The 19017-nt window shown below is 51.7% G+C and overlaps 3 protein-coding genes across 3 annotated transcripts; 2 read left to right on the top strand and 1 right to left on the bottom strand.

Annotated features, from left to right (window-relative positions):
* The first annotated feature begins 1414 nt into the window (after positions 1 to 1414).
* Positions 1415 to 2356, top strand: LOC136643947 (olfactory receptor 52M1-like). The gene has a single exon (XM_066619377.1). The coding sequence runs from the start codon at positions 1415 to 1417 to the stop codon at positions 2354 to 2356; it is 942 nt and encodes a 313-aa protein (XP_066475474.1).
* A 6645-nt stretch (positions 2357 to 9001) lies between these two features.
* On the top strand, positions 9002 to 9973 carry LOC136643946 (olfactory receptor 52M1-like). The gene has a single exon (XM_066619376.1). It carries the CDS (start codon positions 9002 to 9004, stop codon positions 9971 to 9973), a length of 972 nt encoding a protein of 323 aa, XP_066475473.1.
* Positions 9974 to 15065: 5092 nt separating this feature from the next.
* Positions 15066 to 16055, bottom strand: LOC136643943 (olfactory receptor 52I1-like). The gene has a single exon (XM_066619372.1). It carries the CDS (start codon positions 16053 to 16055, stop codon positions 15066 to 15068), a length of 990 nt encoding a protein of 329 aa, XP_066475469.1.
* Between the last annotated feature and the right edge of the window lie 2962 nt (positions 16056 to 19017).

Genomic DNA, 19017 nt, shown 5'->3' with positions numbered 1-19017 from the left:
GGAGGGACCTTCTTGGGTGTTTTTGGGAGGCTGTGTTCATTGGATTGGGACCATTCTGGTGTCGTTGGATTTTGCTTAGCCTGCCCTTTCCAAGGGACTATGGCAAGTACACCTACTCATGAGTAAACATGCGATACAGCTCACTTTCACTTTCCATAGGGCTCCATGCATTTTTTCTTCTGGTTTTTTGGCCATAACTTTTGAAGGAAAGGAGCGATTTCGATTCAGTTTTTTGCACTGCACTCTGCTGGCCATTCTGCATCCAACGGTGTCTGGCATGACACGGTAGCTCCTAAAGCCGCAAAGTTAGCGCATCACCCCCTGGGCGTGTCATCCCCAGCGCGTCACCCAGTGCGGCCCGCACCCCCCCACACCCCTGTAGCGACGCCAGTGATGGCAGGCTCAGTCTGCCAAGTTCCTGTTACTAACCAGGTAGCTGCATTTTTCCAGATAGTCTTCTGTTTTATGGAACAACAAAGGAACCCAAAGGGGAGAATCTGATTATCTGTGCTGTTTGGTCAGGAACTGCAATGGAAAAATTGGGCAGGAAATCTTCGGTGGGGTTTGGGTTTTCCTAATTGAAAGGAGGTTGGTAATGATAATGATAATCATATATGTTTGGCTAACCCTCAGGCAGAATTTTTCCCCCTCATTCCTAAAGACCAGAGGTGATTTTTAGGGAGTGTGGTGTGGTAGCCAGTCAAGCTGCCTGTCAAGAAGCCCCTAGATCCAGTCACCCCCATAAACACACTGAGGATGCACTCTGCTGCTGGAACTAGTGTCCCGACAGCAAAATGAACTTTGCAGCTGTCATAAAAGGCGATCTGGAAGATTGAGTAGCCGCCTGCTTCCGGAACGCCAGCAGAGAGGTCATGGAGGCCCAGTACACGATGGTGGGCAGCAAAGTGCCTGCCAATGAGGGGGAGTTCGTAGTAGGGGAGGAACGGGGGTGGGTGGGTGGGAAGTATGTCGGGAGGCGCAGGGGGTGGCACCTGGCACAAGTGACTTGCGTCAGATTGTATCCCCTGCCTCACTTCCGACATGCCCCTTTCTCTCCTGGGACTTGAGCCAGCTAAAAAAGTAGTGCAGGTCTGAGGAGGACAACTGGCAATCAGGAAGCTCATGGAGGAGCAAGGGAAGTTATTTTTCTGGTTCCTCTCTTCAGCATCCCCCCCCCCCCCCCGCAGCCTGTTTTGATGAGTGGTACCAAGCGGTGGAAAAGGATAGGACTGGGCTGTAAGTGGCTTGAGACCAGGAGCTGCTGCTTCAACTGCTCCCCCTGCAATTAGTAGGATGATACTGGCGGTGGTGTGATGACTCTGGCAGTAGAAATGGCTTTCCTGACTTTGCCCTGTCCTTTCTTTCCAGCCAAGTGGAGCGATGATGGTCTCTCTTGCAGTGGCACATTGAGAAGATGCCGGCTGCCCACAATGCCTGCTTCAGCCCGGCCTCCTTCTCCCTCACAGGCATCCCCCAGCTGGAAGCAGCCCACGCGTGGCTCTCCATCCCCTTCTGCACCATGTACGTCATCGCTGTGGTGGGGAACGGCGCCATTCTGTCCATCATCAAGGCCGAGCCGGGCCTCCACGAGCCCATGTACCTCTTCCTCGCCATGCTGGCGGTCATAGACCTGGTCCTCTCCTCCTCCACCATGCCCAAACTGCTCAGCATCTTTTGGTTCGGCAACCAAGAAATCGGCTTTCATGCTTGCCTCTTTCAGATGTTCGTCGTTCATGCTTTTGCCACTGTTGAATCTGGCATCTTTGTGGCCATGGCTTTTGACCGCTACGTGGCCATATGCACCCCTCTGAGGCACAAGACCATCTTGACCCACTCTGTTGTGGCCAGGATGGGGCTGGTTGCCACTCTCCGGGGCTTCCTGTATATCTCCCCTCTGCCCCTCCTTGTTCTTCGCTATACGTCCTACCGCACCAACGTCATTGCACATTCCTATTGTGAGCACATGGCTGTGGTGATGCTCTCCTGTGAGGACATCTCCGTCAGTAATGTCTATGGCATGGCCATTGGCTTCCTGGTACTTGTCCTGGACTCCCTGTGCATTGGGCTGTCCTATGCCTTCATCTTCCAGGCAGTGATGCGCTTGGCCACCGTGGAGGCCCGTCTCAAAACCTTCAGCACTTGCTCCTCACACATCTGTGCCATCCTGGCCTTCTACATCCCCATCGCGGTTTCTTCCCTGACTCACCGGTTTGGCCACACTGTGGCTCCCTCGGCTCACATCCTGCTGGCTGACTTCTACCTCCTCATCCCACCTGTCTTGAACCCCGTGGTCTACGCTGTCAGGACTAAAGAGATCCGGAGGAAGCTGGCCAAGAAGTTGTCAGGTCACAGGTGAATTCACAGGCCTTATGTTAGCCTCAGGTTACTAGGGGGGCAGTTGTAACCCCAAGAGTCTCCTCGACAGTCCTGTCAGGGACTGGATGTTCCACAAAGCTGCTCTCCAGCACCCAACCACAGCAGGAGATGGGCAAAGGGCACCCCATCTGGTGCTTAACACCTTGCATCACCGCGGACAGGCACACCTGGTTGGGCTGCTGTGGCTCATGCACCTGTCAGAGGGAGCACTTAGTGGGCCAATCATTGGACTGACACAGGGCACCTCCTGCAGTGACCTGCCCATCTAGCAATACCCTCATAAACCCTCATGCTGTATATCCCCCGGGTAGATGGGACTCGTCAGCCTGGGAAGGCAGCTCATCTGAGAGAAGGAAAACTCTGATCCCAAACCTCCACTGCCTTGTGGCTACATCCAGTTACGGAAAAGGCTTCAGGAGTCAACCTCGAGGCAAAACCCGGAGCCGGAGTCCCTGAGGCAGTTCATGGCTGAACACAGTCACGTTCTGGCAACTCCTGCAACGCCGCTGGAACCAACTGGATTGGCTTCTGCCTTTCCATTGGACCATTTCAGCGACGTGGAGAGAGGGGATTTGCTGCATGGGTAACAGCCTTTCCTCCATACCTACTTTACCCAGGCTTCGCGCACTGGAGAGGACACTCTGTTCCAGAACCACCATTCAGAGCGGGACACCATAGTCTTCCAAGACTGAAGGATGCCAACAAGTGTATATCCCCCAATGGAACTGTGCCGCCGTGTGGACCCCTTCAGTGGCTGTGTGGTAGCAAGGCGACATCTTCCTGCTTTTGGTGATGCTATCATGTGTTATTGCTGACTTCTGGTTCCGCCAAGCTCTGAGCAGCTCGGAGCTTGACTTTGGGCTGTGACATGTTTCATGAACTCTGCTCCAATGCCCTTTGCCGCATCCCTACTGCCTGCCAGTGCGGCTGTCAGTTGACTTGTCAGTATGTTCCCCCTGTCCCTTGCTGTTGCCCACCATATGCCCTGGCAGCAGAGAACAGGGGGTCTGTGGTCACTGAAGAGTGTCCCCTCCTTGGGGGACCAGGAAGTTGCAGAGGGAGGGTGCTGCAGACCCTGAGAGCAGAGAGACCCCCTCCTCCCATAGAGTCCCACCTTGAGGCCTGCTGAGGTGAGGAACAGCTAAGGGAGGGGGAATCCTTACCTGCTAACAAAGACACAGTGAAGGTTTTATTGAACACCTTGAAGTGAACCTTGAAGTGAACCTTTATCCGACCAAAGGTTTTATTGAACTGTACCGGCTACAGAGCAGCATCTAAAAGGGAAACACCCAGGCAGGGTTGCTGACCGCCTCCTCCACGCAGGGCTGTTTTGCAGTTGCAAGTTACCCGACAGGCAGCAAATAACAGCCACCAGGAATGTCTGGCTGCACCTGTTGGTTCACTGTCTGTCACATAGCTTGCAAAGTCATGGGGGCCTGACTGAAAAGAGCAGGTCGGCAGCCTGACCAAGCAGCAGCTGGGCTCACACTGGCCATTGAAGGCAGACAGGCTATAGGTTTCCCTGCGGTCTGCATGGTGTCATCACCTGTGTGACAGCTACCTGTGAAGATCCAGGTGAATCACAGAGAGAGCAACAGAGGCTTGACAGCAGCATCAGCCACACCTGTCCACTGGCTGGAGGTGCATACTTGATGTTGTGAGGGAGAAGTGTGTACCTCAGAGTGTAAAGTCAGTGGTGCCCTGTGGGGGCAAGAGCATAGTGGTTCACCTTTCCCTCTCGGGGGGGGGGGGCTGCAGTGAAATAATGGCAGTGCTGCAGCCATGAACCATGAAAGGGATACAGGTGGGTGTTTGTCCAGCAGCAGTAATGGTTGGAGCCCCTGGCAGTCATCCAAGGCACTCCCTGCTCTTAGCTTTTGGGAGAGGTGGTTTGGCCACGCAGTGGATAGCAGAGACATGAAGGTCCTAGAGGTGGGGGTCAGGAAGGGGGTCCAGGTAGGGGGGTAGAGATGCAGCAGCAAGACCCTGCAGCGTGGAACTCCCTCTTCCCCTTTGCTCCCCTGTTGGCGTGGAGAGAGGCAGAGGTTCCAGCTGGGGGTTTGTGTGGAGCCATCCTGGAGCAGAGAGTCCTGGGGAGAGAACCTGAGAATGCGGAAAGGATTCTCTGAAGCGGGAGACTGTTAGCAAGCTGCGAGGGACAAGAGGGACGGTGACCAGGGACGGTGGGATGAGAAGCCTCTGCAGTCGTGACTCCCTTCGGACAGAAGAAGACATTCTGTGCGCAGTATTTTTAGGCTGTGTTGCGGCTCTGAGGCTAGGAGACCCACAGGCCAGTTAATTGCCCCCAGCCCCAGTTCGGCTGCAGGATCCCAGGAGGTGTCAGACATACGCAGCATAAGAACCGTTCAGCAGGGGAAGGTGGCCACATTTTTGTCAAAGGGTCCGTTGCTGGCTCTGCAGTCCGGTAAGCTGAATGTTCTGCCATTCCTAGCCAGGCCGGACTGTACCTGGCTACCCCGAGGTCCCTTGAGAGGTTGGGCAGGGCACACATTTTAAAAATGGAGCTCTCAATGATGGCTAAAGATTTGGGGTCAGGGTGAGGCACTGCAATGGCCTCTCGAGTGTGTGGTGACGTGGGCAGGTGCTGGGCGCCTGGCTGCCACTTCAGAACGCTGCCTGGCACCACCAGTAGAACCCAGCTTGCTCCCTGCCCTGGATTCTCTGAAACCTCCTTGCGGGTCCGAACACAGGGGCTGTTTCCCCACCAGGAAGCAGACCAAAGGGGGCCCATCTAGCCTGCAGTGGCACACCGACTGCCTCTGGGGAGCCCTCAGGGAGCAGAAGAGAAAGGCGGACTCCGCTCCCCTGGAAGTGGGACTCAGAGGCACACCGAGGCTGAGCCGAGGACGGGGGTAGAGCAGAGCCATCACCAGCAGCAGCCGTTGCGTCGCATCTGGTGCTTTCCTCGTGTGGTTCCTTGCTTCCTGTGGCAGTGGTTCTCACACATTTAGCACCAGGGCCCACTTTTTAAAATGAGAATCTGTCAGGACCCACCGGAAGTGACATCATCAAAAAGGAAAAATTTTTACAATCCCAGGCTGCAATCCTGCCCACACTTACCAGGAATGAGTCCCATTGACTGGCATAGTTAAAAGAATATACATAGTCGCTTGTTAAAAGTACAGGTCTGCCACATTTCCCCAAATGCAGTCACATCCCAGGGGAGCATCAAGTCTAATATATTAAAAATAAAATATTGAAATGAATTTGGCTCATGACCCACCGAGTGGGTCCCGGCCTGCAGTTTGAGAAACACTGTCCTATGGCGTTTTGCCCTCCTAGTTATTCAGGGACAGTGTACCAGGCAGGGTAAATTATTTCTTTAGCCGTTATTTTCACAGAAGTGTTTTTGCTGGTGCTCCAGTTATTTGCTTGGGGAATGAATTAGAGAGCACAGGGTTGACCTCAAGGGGACTGGGGTGACTGAGCTTACTCCAGCCGCGTAGCCTTCCCTGAAGGGGCAGCCGGGGCAACAAGACGCAAAGACACGTGTCGCCAAGGATCAATCCAGGAGACAGGCAAGGGGGTGTCTTCACAGAGGGATCTGTGATGGCAAATCTACAGATTCAATAAAGCAGTCTGGGCACGTGCAGCCTTTCTGACCGGAAGCTCTTCTCTCTCCTGGGCTCTTTTTTGAAGGGAGGGGGTTCTCTGCATCAGGCGGATCCAGCCCATTTCAGTTTTAACCATGTTCTCTCTCTGAAAGCTGCAGGAAGGGGGGGGGGTTCTCTTGTGCCTCTTAAAGAGAAACATTTATTACCAATTGCCCGATGGCTGCCATTGATGGCCTTGTTTGTCATCAGAGGACTCTCTGGGGGCCAACCAGGCCACTTCCTCATGGGAAGGAGATCTGGGATCTCCCTTCCCTGCCACCCACTGACCTTGCTGTTTCTCCACTCAGCCTTTCCATGGTCCTTAACTTCCAAGAACCAGGTGGAACTCCCTGACTGTGCAAGACAGGAGCCAATCACCAGAGCAGGGATCTTTCCAGGATTCTCACAGGGCTGCAGGTAACATTGTCCTGAAGGGCTGGGAGAGCCAGGGACTCTGTTTCAGCCATGCTCCTGCCATGTCCTCTGTTCGTTCCACGATATGGAGGGACCAGGGCAGGTTTAGGAGGTTCATGCTTGCAGCTGAGGGGCTGGGAATGCAGTAAAGGAGGAGCAAGAGAGAGAACATTTGTGGCCGGGACTGGCATTGAAAGGACCCCCAAAGCAAAGTGAATGAAAGTAAATTCTTGCTTTTAGGGTCAGTCTCAGGGGGTCAACTCGCCTGTGGGTCTGGAAGCAGAATAGGGTTACCCAGGCACAAGGTGGTGGTTTCTACACAGTCAAGGGGCTTAGAGGCACACATAAATAGATCCCCTTGTCAATTAGAAGAGTAAAAAGTCCACCACCCTCCGTGGACCTGTGAGGGTCCAGGCTCTTGTGACATCTGAAGGGCACAGATTCATGGAGGTCAGAGATCCATGGAGAACATCGAGCCCAGAAAACACTAAGGGAAGTGAAGGGCAGGCCAGAGAGGACAGTGGCTTGCTCCATTCCCCCAAAGTTTGGCAAAAACCTCTTGGAGGGGAGGGATGGGAGTTGGGGGGAGACGTGTGCTGTGTGGGTAAAAATCTCCCCTCCCCCGCTTTAAGATGGCAATCTCTCCAACCAGGCACAGTCCAGCAGGGGGAGGCCTCAAGGGAGTAAAGAAGAAAATCCTTTTCCCTTCCCTCCCTCCTGAAATTCCCCCCACCCTGGTGGGGCTGGAGCTCCGAGCAGAGTTCTCCTTTTAGGGGGCATGGCAGCATCTGAATGTGGGGCCCATGTGTATCTCTTCACAATTGGGACAAGTGGCGCTGGCCAAGTCTTGTGACAAAGTAGTGTTTTCTTCTGGTCCCAAATCCGGAGCTGGAGTCCCTGAGGCAGTTCATGGCTGAACACAGTCACGTTCTGGCAACTCCTGTGACGCCGCTGGAACCAACCGAATTGGCCTCTGCCTTTCCATTGGACCATTTCAGCGACGTGGAGAGGGGGGGATTTGCTGCATGGATAACAGTCCATCCTCCATACCTACTTTACCCAGGCTTCGCGCACTGGAGAGGACACTCTGTTCCAGAACCACAATTCAGAGCGGGACACCATAGTCTTCCGAGACTGAAGGATGCCAACAAGAAGACCTGTAGAACAGTGATGTGCAATGAAGTCCAGGCCTGGGGAGGTACAGCCATATGAATTCTCTCCCTCTTTCCCTCTCCTCTCCCTCCCCCTTCCTCCCCCCTAAGCTCAGTCTCAGTGGATCTTATCTTCCTTGAAACACACACACTCACTCTCTCTTTTTCCCTCCAGAAATAATTGAAAAAGAAAAAGGAAAAAACTAGGGTGAGCTCAGTAACATGCCTCCTGAGGCAGTTCCACAGCTACCTCCCCTGGTGTTTTAGAGAGCAAGTCCCTTTGTGTTCCCTGCTGTTTTCATGGCTTTCTTAGAATAGAACAGAGGCAACTCTGCCTGCTACCTCCCCAGTGACTGCTGATGCAAGCACCCTACCCTTTTTTTTAATTGGAAGTCAGTCATGATTGCAGCCTAACTGACTGAGGCAACTCTGCCTGCTGCCTCCCCAGAGACTGCTGACACAAGCACCCTGTCTGTTTTTTATTGGAAGTCAACCGTGATTACAGCGAATCAGCTGTTATCTTCTTCCCTGTGTATTATAACTGTGTATGCCTATGTGCTGCTTAACTCACTGGCTGTGCTGGGAAAGAAAAGAGTGGGGTGAAAAGGCAAGGCACTTATTCTTTTTACTTGCTGGATTCTTGCACTTTGCTTTTTTACTTGTTGGCTCTGGTGAGGCCCTGCCTCCCTGACTGCATATCCCTGCTGTAGGTGGCTTCTCTCCTTTCTCAAAGGGCAGTCACCAGCTTCTTCTACAAAGGAGCCAAAGTGTTTATTTCAGTGTCAGACCCATGAAATGCCATGAAGTGCACTCCTGAAGCAGAATTAGATCCAACGGGTACAAACTGCAAGAGAATCCAATGGACATCAGGAAAGAACTCCTGAAGGTTGGAGCGGTTTGGCAGTGGAACAGATCACCAAGGGAGGTGGTAGACTTTCCCTCACTAGAGATATTTAAGCAGAGGCTCAAGAAGCACCTGTTGGAGATACTCTAGAAGGATTTCCTGCCTAAGGCAGGGTGCTGGGCTAGATGAGCTGTAAAGTCCCTTCCAACTCTATGATTCTATAGAATCATATTTTAGCCCACAAAAGCCGAGACCCCCCTTGTGAGCATTTCTTGACACACACACCCTTTCCATACCTAAATGCAGCGATGGGCTTTTGCTCTGAGGCGAAAGGAGGCATTGTGTATGAGCTGAGAGTCCTGTCCTGTCCTGTGAGGCAAGGAGCCCCTTGTTCAAATGTCTCCTTGTCCGCAAAGGCAATGAATTTAGAGGAGCAGCTGTTGCACCTGCCACCCTCTGCCACTCCTTCCCAGTAGCTGGATAACACTATTGACCCACTTCCTATGGTGATGATGGTGCGTGTGACTGAAAAGGTTCCCTGCCCTCTTTCTGTTCCCAGCGGCCTACAGCGATGGTCTCTCTTGCAGTGGCACATTGAGAAGATGCCGGCTGCCTTCAATGCCTGCTTCAGCCCGGCCTCCTTCTCCCTCACAGGCATCCCCCAGCTGGAAGCAGCGCACACGTGGCTCTCCATCCCCTTCTGCACCATGTACGTCATCGCTGTGGTGGGGAACGGCGCCATTCTGTCCATCATCAAGGCCGAGCCGGGCCTCCACGAGCCCATGTACCTCTTCCTCGCCATGCTGGCGGTCATAGACCTGGTCCTCTCCTCCTCCACCATGCCCAAACTGCTCAGCATCTTTTGGTTCGGCAACCAAGAAATCGGCTTTCACGCTTGCCTCTTTCAGATGTTTGTCGTTCACGCTTTTGCCACTGTTGAATCCGGCATCTTTGTGGCCATGGCTTTTGACCGCTACGTGGCCATATGCACCCCTCTGAGGCACAAGACCATCTTGACCCACTCTGTTGTGGCCAGGATTGGGCTGGTTGCCACTCTCCGGGGCTTCCTGTATATCTCCCCTCTGCCCCTCCTTGTTCTTCGCTATACGTCCTACCGCACCAATGTCATTGCGCATTCCTATTGTGAACACATGGCTGTGGTGATGCTCTCCTGTGAGGACATCTCCGTCAGTAACATCTACGGTGTGACCATTGGCTTCCTGGTACTTGTCCTGGACTCCCTGTGCATTGGGCTGTCCTATGCCTTCATCTTCCAGGCAGTGATGCGCTTGGCCACCGTGGAGGCCCGTCTCAAAACCTTCAGCACTTGCTCCTCACACATCTGTGCCATCCTGGCCTTCTACATCCCCATTGTTGTTTCCTCACTGATTCACCGGTTTGGCCACACTGTGGCTCCCTCGGCTCACATCCTGCTGGCTAACTTCTACCTCCTCATCCCACCTGTCTTGAACCCCATGGTCTACGCTGCCAGGACCAAACAGATCCAGAGGAAATTGGCAGAGATGCTATCTTGGGCCAGAGGTGGAGTCAGCGTCTTGTGTAAAACTGCTTAGGCTATCAGCTGAGGTTGATTTATGCCTCCTTGATTTATGACTCGTTGTGAATACAGAAGCCTCTTCAGAGGCCTGAGGGAATTACTCATTGAACATTAGAGAGAGAGAGAGAGAGAGAGAGAGAGTTTTATGAAACCACTTGCGAGTGGGAAGGGCTGAAGCAGTTGTAATACATGCGATGGGTCAGGCGCCCAGCCATCCACGTCTTCCACAAGCACCCTGGCATGTCTCAATGCGCTCTCTTGTGAGTGTTTCAGATTGTGTTAGAAGGTGAACCATAGTTTTGAATGGGGGCTTTTGGAAACATAATTGGAACTGGGTGTTGCCACAGGAGTAAGCTGATGGGGAGCATCAAATGGCTGTAGCGCTTGGAAGGCCTGAGCAGCCTAACAGGTGAGCTTTGCGAGTAGAAGATGCAGCTGTGGCAACTGAAAGGAAGGCTGACAAAGCCAGCCAAGCCTCCCTTTGGCCCGCCTTGCTTGTGATCCTGTGGCTAGTGGCGCAACCAAAGTGAATTTTTCTTCTTCTTCTTGTTACTTTCACACAGCTGTGACCTTGTGAGATGTAAACAGAAAAGGCCATGGTTGTGTGATTCATTCTCTGCATTTCTCCTTTTCAGTTTTTGTGCTGTGGGCCTTGGCAGCCTGGGATTCTTTACTCCCCCTTCATTGCCAGAATCTCTTGAAGGTGGGATGAGCTGTGCAAAACAGCCCTATCAAAATGCGGAGCTGATTGTTGAGGTCCTTTCTTGGCAGGTGGCCACAGACTGCATCCCTCTCTTTCTGGAATCCTCTCTGCCCCTTTGGTCCAGTACAGGTCCTGGCAGGGACATCTGGGCAGCCATCAACCCTGGGTGCTCCAGAGACTGGCCTGGACTGATTTCAGATGCAACACCAGGGCTTGACTACGGGGCCTTCTGCAGGCCAAACAGAGGCCCAACCAGACAGCCACAGCTGCTCCCTTAAAATAAATCCCCCTCCCTCTGTGCGAAGGTCCCTACCCAGTCAGGGGCTGATTTGTGGCCTTCTTGCAATTTCTGTGATCTTTGTCTACCCAAGACCCTCAAAGTGGCTTTCATGACTCGGTAGCACATGCTGGGAGAGATGCAGCATCAGGAGCTCTCCCTTCACTGCTAAGAACTTCAGGGTTCTAAATGTGTTCTTTCCATTGACTGCTGAGAAGACCAGTGGTGTCACTAGAATTTGCGTCACCTGGTGCGGGAGACCTGCGCGTCACCCCATATAGTGGGCGGGGCAATGCCCTAGGTGGGCGTGGTGATGTTCCATCGCCCCGCCCCCACCGGTTTTTTGGCTGTACCGTTGTTAGAACACAGATATTTCAATGTGGATTGTTTCACTGCATTCTGCATGAAATTATGCATTGATTGATATGTAACATGATGGTCTTATTCCTCCAAACTCTGATTTTAGTGATTTTGAAAACTTGTATGGTCTCACAAACACACACCCTGTGTCAATCTACTAACACCTTATTGTGCAGTTCTCAAACATTTAGCACTGGGACCCACTTTTTACAATGACAATCTGTCCAGGACCCATTGGAAGTGATGTCATGGCCAGAAGTGACATCATCAAGCAATTAAAATAAATAATTATAAACTGGCGACTTTGTGGATGTTATCTTCAGGCAAATGGAGGCTCTACCCTCTAGACCAGACCTCCTGCCCAAGTAAGTCCCATAGTGGTCAATGGGGCTTACTCTCAGGAAAGTGTGGGTAGGATTGCAGCCTGTGAGCCCACTCCTATGCATGTCTACTCTGAAGTAAGTCCCATAGTGGTCAATGGAACTTACTCGGTAGTCTGCCTGCAATAACAACCCCCCAAAAAGGATCAGTGAGCTCTTCAGCCCTCCCAGTGCCCAGTTTAAAGTTCTTCTGTTTCAGGCACATCAGAATAAAAACCCTCCTGGCTTTGCAAGTGCAAAATAGAAAACTTTCCCCTTACTATTCAAGCCTCTTTTTTGTTCTTTTTAGGGGGGGGGGGAGGCTGCCTTCTGGAGCAGCTCCATTGGATCAGGACCTTTCTGGTGTCCTCACATTCCCCTTTGCCTGGCCTGACCACCAGCCAAGGCACATCTGCCTACTTGCGAGTAAATGTGGCTACTTTGCTTTCCATAAGGCTCCCTAGACTGGGAGGGAGGCAGCTGGGAGGGAGAAACCTCCTTCTCAGGTGTTTTTGGGGGTTACACTCATTGGATGATGACCATTCTGATGTCCTTGGAGCCTCTCTGCCTGGCTCGACTAAGGCAAGTCCACCTACTCGTGAGTAAATGCAGTCATGTGGCTTCGTTTAGGGCTCAGACTCACAGCTGGGAGGAAAGGGACCTCCTTTTCGGGTGTTTTTTTTGGGCTGCATTCATTGGATAGGGACCATTCTGGTGTTGTTGGATTTATCTCAGCCCGCCCTTGATGGACTATGGCAAGTGCGCCTACTCACGAGTAAACGCGCAATACGGCTCACTTTCACTTTCCATAGGGCTTCATGCATTTTTTCCTTCTGCTTTTTTGGCCATAACTTTTGAACAAAAGGAGCAATTTCAATTCTGGTTTTTGCACTGCACTCTGCTGGCCATTCTGCATCCAATGGTGTGCGGCATGATGTGGTAGCTCCTAACTCCGCGATGTTAGCACATCCTCACCCCAGGGCACGTCACCCCCCTGCGCGCGTCACCTGGTACGGCCCGCACCCCCCGCATCCCCTTGCGACGCCAGTGGAGAGGACCCGTGAGTTGGTGGGAAAGCACTTCTTCTGCAGGTAGTAGGCGCTGGTCCAATGCCCAGCCTCCCCACTGAAAAGAACCCCAGTGGTGGGAAGAAAGTCACTGCCAGTCAGAGTCAGCACCACCAGGCTAGGTGGACCAAGCCGAAGGGACTCTGAGCACAGCAGCTGCCTGATGGAGGAGCAGCTTCCGACCTCTCAAGGTTTTACTGCTTGTTTTAACAGCAGCCTTGTCTCTTGTTTTGGGGTTTGTTTTTCTGAAAGTTTCTGATCTGTATTTCCTGATTAGTGCTTCTTTCATGAGGAGGCAGGACTCCTTAGAAAAGACCCTGATGCTGGGAAAAGTTGAAGGCCAAAGCAGAAGGGGCGGCAGAGGATGCGATGGTGAGATAGTGTCACGGAGGCTATGAAGACGAGTTTGGGAGCATTCCAGGAGTTAGTGGCAGTGCTGTGGTCTAGGGGGTCACAAAGAGTTGGACACCACTAAATGCCTGCGCAACAACAAGGACCTATTTCAGCTCTTGCTCGTGACTGCGATAACTCTTTCAATAAGCCTCTCTGAGTTGTTTTCACTAGGGTAGGATGAAATGTTCAGCTGGTGCACTTTGAGGCAGTTGCCTGCTCTAAAAGGAATGCTGCACCTGTGGACAGATGTGCCTGCTGGGCATGTGAAGGAGTGACCTGCTCATGTTTCTCTTTCTGACCCCCACCCCCGACGAGCATGAGCTCTGCTCCCCCCTCAAGCAAACTTTGGTCTCCCTGCACATGTGTTTCTGGCTGTCAGCACCTTCTGCCTCGCCTCTTCGTGCACAATCCACACAAAAGCCGAGAGAGGGAATGTCCTTATCCACTAGTGTGACAGACTGTAAATGTGAATACACAACATAATTAAATGCACATTTAAAGCAGAGCATTACCTTAGAATAAGAACTCTTTGTGTGAGAAATGAACGCACCTCCAATCTGTTAGTTGGAGAGTAAAGATTTCCATTACAGAACATAAGAACAGCCCCTCTCCCAGCACCCGGAGTCAGCCAACGGGGCTTCAACAGGCACAGGCTCGGCCGCACAGCCACGGACTCCGGTCCGCTTCTCTCCGGGTGCTGCGACACCCATAAGAACAGCCCCACTGGATCAGGCCAAAGGCCCATCTAGTCCAACTTCCTGTATCTCACAGTGGCCCACCAAATGCTTCAGGGAGCACACAAGACAGCAAGACAAAACCTGTATCCTGGTACCCTCCCCTGCATCTGGCAATCTGAGGTAGCCTACCTGTAAAACCAGGCCCTTGCACTTACCTACCATGACTTGTAACCTGTGATGAACGTTTCCTCCAGAAATTTGTCCAGTTCCCCTTTTAAAGGCATCTAGGCAAGACGCCATAATTACTTCCTGTGGCAAGGAGTTCCACATACCAACCACGCGCTGAGTAAAGAAATATCTGTCCTAATTCTCCCAACACTCAATTTTAGTGGCTGTCCCCTGGTTCTGGTGTTGTGTGAGAGGGTAAAGAGCATCTCCCTATCCACTCTGTCCATCCCCTGCATAATTTTGTATGTCTCAATCATGTCCCCCCTCAGTCGCCTCTTTTCTAGAATGAAGAGGCCCAAACGCCATAGCCTTTCCTCTTAAGGAAAGTGGCCCAGCCCAGCAATCAGCTTAGTCGTTCTCTTTTGCACCTTTTCCATTTCCACTATGTCCTTTTCGAGCTGCGGTGACCAGAACTGGATGCAATACTCCAGGTGTGGCCTTACCATCGAATTGTACAACGGCATTATAATATTAGCCGTTTTGTTCTCAATACCCTTCCTAATGATCCCAAGCATAGAATTGGCCTTCTTCACTGCCGCCGCACATTGGGTCGACACTTTCATCGACCTGTCCACCACCACCCCAAGATCTCTCTCCTGATCTGTCATAGACAGCTCAGAACCCATCAGCCTACATGTGAAGTTTGGATTCTTTGCCCCAATGTGCGTGACTTTGCACTTGCCCCTGGTGGCCCACTTTGCACTTTACACTTACTTACATTGAAACTCACCTGCCATTTTGTGAAAGTTAGATGGTTTTTTTAAAAAAAAGAACATGTCATTTTCAACGTCACAGATGATTTTGTGAATGTCATTTTCTTATTTTTTTAATTTATCGAATGTGGAGGCCACTTTTCTACCAAGGTGATCAAAGCAGTGCACAATAAGCAAAATACAACATCCAAAATCAAGCAGAACCCAATAAAAAGAGAGTCTGAGACCAAGCCAAGCAGCAGCCTGACATGATGGAGTCCCAGCAATCGTCTGCTGCCAGAGCCAAGTACTTGCCTGCACACAACAGCATTAGGCAGGCAGTGGAAGGTGATCAAGAAGGGCCTCCCTGCCACCCGAAGTGGCCTGTGGGGCTTCCCACAAGCTCCCTGAGGAAGGGAAATACCTTTTGCAGTGCGTCTCGCACCTGCTTCATCTGGATGCTGTAAATGATGGGGTTCAACATGGGCGGGAGGATGAGGTAGAGGTTTGCCAGCAGGACCTGGACAGGTGGTGGCACACCCTGAGGAAAGCACTGGATGTAAATGGATGCCATGCCTGGCAGGTAGTACAGCGACAAGACACAGAGGTGAGAGCTGCAGGTGCTGAAGGACTTGAGCTGCTCTGTCTTCTGGGTCAGTTTCATCACCGCTCTGAGGATCAGCCCATAAGACACAGTGATGAAGGCCGTGTCAGTCCCTACTATCAGGGTGGATCCCATCAAGTTGTAGATGCGGCTTGCAGTGGGATCTGTACAGGCCAGTTTCATGACCGCCATGTGCTCGCAGTAGGAATGCTGAATCACTTTGGAAGCACAATACGGCAAGCGTCTCACCATCCAGGTTAAAGGTGCCATGAAAACGATTCCTCTTATCAGAATGGCCAGTGCTATCTGGGCCACCCTTTGGGGTGTCAAGATAGCCTCGTATCGCAGCGGGCAGCAGATGGCGATGTATCGGTCAAAGGCCATGGCTAGCAAGACCCCTGATTCCATAGCCGTCATCGAATGGATCAGAAACATCTGGACAAAGCAATCAGCAAAGTCAATCTTTGGAGCCCCCATCCAGAAAATGCTGAGCATCTTGGGTACCAGAGATGTGGTCATAACCAGGTCAATAACTCCCAGCATGCCCAGGAAGTAGAACATGGGATGGTGCAAGGTGGGGACTAGTCGGATGGTGAGCAGGAGAGCACCATTTCCCAAGACTGCCACAATATACATTGAGCAGAACAGGATGCCCAGCCAGGAATGGGCGGCCTCCAGGCTGGGAATGCCAGCCAAGAAGAAGGCAGAGTGGCTGGAGCTGGAGTTCTCCAAAGGCATGGAGGGGCCTGCTCTGCTTGACAACAAAGCGAAACTCCCAGCAAGAGGATCTGTGCTTAAGGTCACTCGCAGAAGAAGTAGTCCCGCCAAGTGTGGGAAGTGCCTTTCTTTGATCCTGCCCCCCCCTTCTTTAGATTTTCCCTCTCCCACCCCAAGGGACTTGGAGCAGTTGCAATTTCATCCTTATCTCCTTGAGTCCTCACATCAGTCTTGGGAGGTCAGTGAAGCCGGCAGGGAGCGTGGGCTGCTCGAGGCTGTCCCGTCACCTGTGCTGCTCAGGCGAGACTCAAGCCCCCTTGGTTTCTCACAGTCAGCCCCCCAACACTCTTTGCATCCATTCCATCACAGTGGCTCTCTGGTGCATGCGAGTGCTGTCCTTTAAAAACAACAAAAACAGACGCCAGTAATTTAGTTTAGAGAAGAAATGGTTGGCAACCTTCAGTCTCGAAAGACTATGGTACAAGCCTACAGCACTGCGGTATTCCCAGGCCATCTCCCATCCAAGTACTAACCAGGCCTGACCCTGCTTAGAGAAGAAAAACCTGGTGGTTTGGGATGAAAGGGCCAAACTGTGCCAACTCTCCTGGCTTGGGGGAAAAGAGAAGCTGGAATGTAGGGGTGCTGGAGGGCCTCTGAGAAGGATTTTATCAGGGGGTACCAATTTTCTTCTGCACCCCTTCTCTTCTCCACTGGAGCATAATGTCTATGAATTACAATATAGGAACCTATAGGCTTACACAAATGTGAATTTATACACATTTGTATTGTCTTCGTACAATATATGCAAATATTTTCTGAGATTCCAGGAAATTTCCAGCTCTGCTTCTTTTGCTCCTGGGCTTTCTTTTTGGCCCTGGGCCAAGGTACAATGAACACCCTGCACACCCCTCATGGGCCCTGGTGAGCTCAGAAAATGTAGGAGCCCAGGACATTTTGGGGCCCCCTTATTGATCCTGGGCCCTGGTACAATTTGCCCCCTGTAGCCCTCTCTCGTGGACCCAGGCGGAGGGCTGCTTGGAGCAGGAGCTCATTTTCCTGTATTTTTCCAGGAAAATTTGTTTCCCCGCTCACTACTTTCTTGCTTGCAGGGGGAAAGGTATCTTTGAGTGTCATATTGATTAGGAGAATGGCCCACAAGGAAAGTGGTCTGAATTCTCTCTTCCTACTGCTGGTCCCATGAAATGTACAGGCTGTTCCCCCCCCGCCCATGCCCGTGGCTGTATTTAAGAACATAAGAACAGCCCCGCTGGATCAGGCCACAGGCCCATCTAGTCCAGCTGCCTGTATCTCACAGCGGCCCACCAAATGCACACCAGATAACAAGAGCCCTGCATCCTGGTGCCCTCCCCTGCATCTGGCCTTCTGACATAGCCATTTCTCAAATCAGGAGGTTGCGCATACACTTCATGGCTTGTAACCCGGAATGGATTTTTCCTCCAGAAATTTGTCGAATTAGCTTTTAAAGCCATCTAGGCTAGATGCCATCATCAATGCCACTTCAGTGTTTTGAAAATAAGGAGACTTATTTCAGGGTTCCCAGGTCACATCAGGTTTTGCTCCAAGCCACACATATGTGACACAAGAACCAGAACACACACCAGAACCAGGGGACATCCACTAAAATTGAGTGTTGGGAGGGTTAGGACAGACAAAAAATATTTATTTACTCAGCGTGTGGTTGGTGTGTGGAACTCCTTGCCACAGGATGTGGTGACTGGCATCTGGCCTGGATGCCTTTAAAAGGGGATTGGACAAGTTTCTGGAGGAAGAATCCATTCTGGGTTACAAGCCATGATGTGTACGTGCAACCTCCTCATTTTAGAAAAGGGCTATGTCAGATGCAAGGGAGGGTACCAGGATGCAGGTTTCTTGTTATCAGGTGTACTCCCTGGGGCATTTGGTGGGCCGCTGTGAGATACAGGAAGCTGGACTAGAAGGGCCTATGGCCTGATCCAGTGGGGCTGTTCTTATGTTAACTACAATTCCCAGGAAGCCTTGCAGGTCTCTTGTTATCTGGTGTGCTCCCTGGGGCATTTGGTGGGCCGCTGTGAGATACAGGAAGCTGGACTAGATGGGCCCATGGCCTGATCCAGTGGGGCTGTTCTTATGTTCTTATGTCTGTGATAACATTTGGGCTGTGTGTAGGTCACAGTACATCTTTCTTTTTGAAGGGATGCGTGACTGAGACAATGTTCAACTTACACCAAAACAGCAAAACTAAATGCCAATTAGGAAACTGTTTTAACACCTAAATCTAGGCAGTGTGTGTGTGTGTGGCGGGGGAACCATGTGGGGGTAGGTCATTAAAACGATTCTTTTAAGGTCCTGTTTTGGAAGGCAATGTCTGATGAAAGGATAAGAGGAATGGGAGGCATTTTTGTTTGTTTTGGGGGAGAGTTTTGGATATCCTGCCTCCAACATTTGCCTTCAGAAGCAAATTTTCATCTTGGTTTGTTGGGTGCAAGAGAGAGCCTGTGAACTGAGGGTTCCAAGTGCCTGGCTCTGGTTTCAGGATTCTCCAGGGAGAGACCAGGCAGTGTCCTGACCTTCTGGACCAGTGTCTGCAGCCTGCACCTTGTTGCAGTGCAAGCCTGGCTTGAGCTGTGCCACAATCCCAGACTTACCTGAATCAGTCAGTCAAACATCAATCAGACCAAGAGGTTCCTGTAAGAGGGTTCTGTAGCATTTGTGAGTAACCGTGTCTTCAGTGTTTAAAAGTGTATTTAGGTTGAGCTTTTGCTTCACAGCTTGCTTCCATCTCACAAGGATTTGAACAGTCTGACCATCCCCTGGTTAGGACGTCTTGCCTTGTTCAGTGCCAGAAACAAGCGGGGAGTCTGTTGCAATGACTGTGAGGTTTCCTGTCGCATCTGCCTGGGATCCTGACCCCCAGGGGCCTCTTCCCAGCTGCTATGAGGCAGGTGCTTCAGGGTGTGCTCTGGCTTCAGGTGGTGGATGTTCA

This window comes from Tiliqua scincoides, chromosome 3, assembly GCF_035046505.1.
Source record: "Tiliqua scincoides isolate rTilSci1 chromosome 3, rTilSci1.hap2, whole genome shotgun sequence".
NCBI lineage: Eukaryota > Metazoa > Chordata > Lepidosauria > Squamata > Scincidae > Tiliqua > Tiliqua scincoides.
The sequence above is the reverse complement of the archived record's forward strand: the minus strand, read 5'-3'. Positions and strand labels throughout refer to the sequence as shown.

Coding starts and splice junctions, on each gene's coding strand:
- LOC136643943 (XM_066619372.1), bottom strand. CDS start 16,055: ATGCCTTTGGAGAACTCCAGCTCCAGCCACTCTGCCTTCTTCTTGGCT.
- LOC136643946 (XM_066619376.1), top strand. CDS start 9,002: ATGCCGGCTGCCTTCAATGCCTGCTTCAGCCCGGCCTCCTTCTCCCTC.
- LOC136643947 (XM_066619377.1), top strand. CDS start 1,415: ATGCCGGCTGCCCACAATGCCTGCTTCAGCCCGGCCTCCTTCTCCCTC.